Genomic DNA, 3,366 nt, shown 5'->3' with positions numbered 1-3,366 from the left:
TGGTTAAAGTGTAAGTTATAGTTATTTTAGTCATAATATTGTGATTGTGTGGGGAAATTGTTGTATACATTTTTTTTTGGACACCAAAAATTTACCCGTCAGAACCTCAGTGTAGCCCCCTTTAAAAATGGCGGGGACGCGGAGCGAAAACACGCTAATTAGCGAGTGCGCGGGGCGAATTTTAAGAAATAAAAACTTTGCCCCGCGGGGGCGCGGAGAGAGATTTAAGAAATAAAACGGCGGGGTCGCGGAGCGAAAACACGCTAATACAACGAATACAGATTAGCGCATATGTTATGAATAAAGAAAAAAAAAGTTATAAATAAGCAAAAACTATCAACGCCTAAATCCCAGGCTAATTACAGCCTTAAAGAATCATGAACCGTAGTCAACATTATTGCACTTTTGCCCTACGCAGAATGCGCATGCGCGAAATGCAACATCGGTTACTATGGAATAATTGTAGTGTACAAAGGTTTATAGTCTCTGCAGAGCGGGACACTGTAGAGCAATTACCTCAGTAAAACAATTACCTCAGTAGACCAAACATATCTCTTTACAACAACAACCCAAAGTAAGGATTTTAACTAATTTCTACTTCTATAGAACAACACCGCTAAACAACAACCAAAAGATTTGTTTTGCAAAGGTTATGCTATATATCTAATTATGATTCGTCTTTCAAATGATGTCTATGTGGAAAAATTGGTAGTTATTTGTTTGGAATATGGTAAGTAAATTCTAACAGAATGTAAAAAAACCAAAAAGCCCGGGAACACGTGCGTTTTTCAAATTTAATCTTGGGGTTTAAATAGGGCGTGATTACTTTGACCTGCCCGCCATTAACGAAAAAAATATGTAAAAACTTTTTAAGGTTACAGAACCGGGCGCGTCGTTTTTTAAATTTTTTTTAAACTATTTCTATTTTGGTGTATATGACAAATAAATATTATCATTGCTAAATTTATTGAACATATTTTCGATAAAGTCAGTATGGAACCTACACTCATTCAATATCATTTTATCTTATTAAGCACTATGAACGCATAACAAAACATAAATAAAACTATAGAATTGCACAAGTTTATTAGTCAATATTTTTATAAAGTATATCTTAAATACAAAATAAGAAAATGACAAATTTAGTAGGTAATAACATGGCAATTAAAATTATGATATAATATATTTAAAACTATCAAATATGTGGAAGTATCTGAATTAATTTAAAACTTTTTTCGGGTCAAAATGCAATTTGCAAAAGTTGAAATATAGAATAATTCTTAGGCGACTGTATCATGTTAATTCTTTACTAATTATAAATGGATTGTTTTATATACAATGTATATGTTCATCACAATCGATAGTAGTCTTCGTTTACAAGGCAACGTGAACAACTCTGTTTTTCCCGTCTAAACTGTTGACAACAATTAAATAACGTTTGATTGTATTTCATCGTCCAACGAGATTCTATAAAACTGTCTGCAGACGATCCCGCATTTGCAGACTATCATGATCACCATGGATTGTTCAGATCTATTTTTAGTTCAATTTGTTTTTTGTGTGTTCTTTTGGTCCCTGTCAGGAGTGTCTTTCCTTCAATTTGTTGGCAACAGCGTTGATCCAAGCAGCCAATGAAGAGCTTTTCTGTCTCGAGCAGCACGTGACGATGATATACGTGACGTCAGTTTTACTAATGATGACGTAATTTGCTCCGTTGAATGCCACGAGTTGTCCACTTGATTGTGATTTCACGCAATACGTCACGTTGGAGTATTCTATCTTTTCCGTGCCTGGTGTATGGAATGCACGCTTTATACCCTGTAAGACAAAGCAAGACCACTTATCATATGTTATTTATATTTATAATATTGCACGTTTGTAACGTCGTTTTTCATTGGATAATTGTTTATAAAATCTTAATACTACTGCAGTATAGTAACTATTAATATAGATGAATATGAATTAGAATTCTTTGAGTAAGTTTGTGACATTATTGGTGTTTAGATCTAGTATAAGATACAAAATATCGGTAACACATCGAAACACAAATCCAAAAGTGATTTAAGAGGAAACAATGGCGTATCCTTATTTCAAACTAAATTGTGGAAACGATAAGTTATTTTTATGCATTTTTAGCATCTGCAATTTGACTAGAACTAATTGTTCTTTTCATTAATGAATACTTTTGTCAAAATAAAAGAAATTCTATTTGTTTGTTCAGTTGTCGTTGTTTTTGAGGTTGCTATTGCTGATATCTATAATGAGTTATCTTGTTCTTTAAAATAAAAAGATCAATAACAAAATTTATGCATCGAGAAAAAACAACTTTTAACGAATCAAAAAGATATTTATAAAATAAAACAAAACTGAGAAAGGCTATGAAAATGAGCTTTTTACTCTAAAATTTAAGACAAAAAGATTTACCAATAGATCTTTGCCATTAATTTTGAACTTGTTAGTCTTCGCGGCAACATTTCCGTTGTCGTAAACAATGGCAGCCGACTTGATCGCCATCTTGGATTGGTCTTTTACGATAATGTCCAAATATTTCCGCAAACTCGATTCCTGCATCGCTGAACCGCTACTTCCGTAGATACTCAACATTTTTTATAATGATGTAACTATCTGTTAATAAATAAATCGTGGTTAAATTGTTGAATAGATTACATTAAATTGTTATCTATTTTTACATGTTTAAATGTGATTTACAATTTTACATACAGCAAGTATTCATTTCTATTTTTAGATTTAAATCTTAATTTATCGAGCCTGTAAAGTATCTGAATAAAATTTCAATTGACGATAATCATAAATCTACAAATTTACTAATTATAAATATAAATAACATAAATCTAAATAAGATATACGATAAAAACGTTGATATAAAATTAAACATACAGTTTAGATATCTTTAAACGCTCTTAAAATAGTACAGCAAATTTTTTTGCTGATAAAATCCCTTTCCGCTTAATATCAAACAGTGTTAAAAACTTTTGTTTCTCTTTTTCTTGTCTCTATTCTGAATGAAAGAAGGAAAATAACCAAATTCGCCACTGTGAAACTATATATACTTTACTGTAAAAACCACGTGACAGTCATTATTATTTATGGCGGGAGATGACGAACCTACATTTTTCCATTCATAAAATATTAGGAAAGCACGAGAAGATCGCGTGGTATTGCATAAGAGAAGAGATGTACCTGCATAAAGGATGAGATGTACCCACAAGTGAAACAAATCAACAAACGATAGACAATGTTTATCGTTACAATGTAGGTTAACGGTGTTGATTGTTTCATCAAACGATAATAAACATTGGAAATGTGACACTGTTGAGTCCTTAATTAAACCCTAACACCTACTTA

At 31.8% G+C, this 3,366-nt stretch overlaps 1 protein-coding gene across 2 annotated transcripts; it reads right to left on the bottom strand.

Annotated features, from left to right (window-relative positions):
- Positions 1-1,069: 1,069 nt before the first annotated feature.
- LOC132712738 (uncharacterized) lies at positions 1,070-3,050 on the bottom strand. 2 transcript variants are annotated; one of them, XM_060695163.1, is made up of 3 exons: positions 2,899-3,050; positions 2,425-2,625; positions 1,070-1,818 (listed from the first exon to the last, which is right to left on the bottom strand). In XM_060695163.1, the coding sequence occupies exons 2-3, from the start codon at positions 2,602-2,604 to the stop codon at positions 1,579-1,581; spliced, it is 420 nt and encodes a 139-aa protein (XP_060551146.1). In that variant the 5' UTR covers positions 2,605-2,625; positions 2,899-3,050; the 3' UTR covers positions 1,070-1,578. The 2 variants fall into 2 exon arrangements, with proteins under 2 accessions (XP_060551146.1, XP_060551147.1); XM_060695164.1 differs by having other exon boundaries at positions 2,425-2,621; positions 2,899-3,035.
- Positions 3,051-3,366: the final 316 nt, after the last annotated feature.

The sequence above is a fragment of the Ruditapes philippinarum genome, unplaced genomic scaffold (assembly GCF_026571515.1).
Source record: "Ruditapes philippinarum isolate M1 unplaced genomic scaffold, ASM2657151v2 ctg16802_1_1_1_1, whole genome shotgun sequence".
In the NCBI taxonomy this organism is placed as follows: domain Eukaryota; kingdom Metazoa; phylum Mollusca; class Bivalvia; order Venerida; family Veneridae; genus Ruditapes; species Ruditapes philippinarum.
This window is presented reverse-complemented; position numbering and strand designations above follow the sequence as displayed.

Excerpts from the sequence above, each read along its gene's own strand:
- LOC132712738 (XM_060695163.1), bottom strand. The coding sequence starts at position 2,604 with ATGTTGAGTATCTACGGAAGTAGCGGTTCAGCGATGCAGGAATCGAGT. Across the intron at positions 1,819-2,424 it reads TTAATGGCAAAGATCTATTG|GGTATAAAGCGTGCATTCCA; the intron begins GTAAATCTTTTT and ends TTTGTCTTACAG.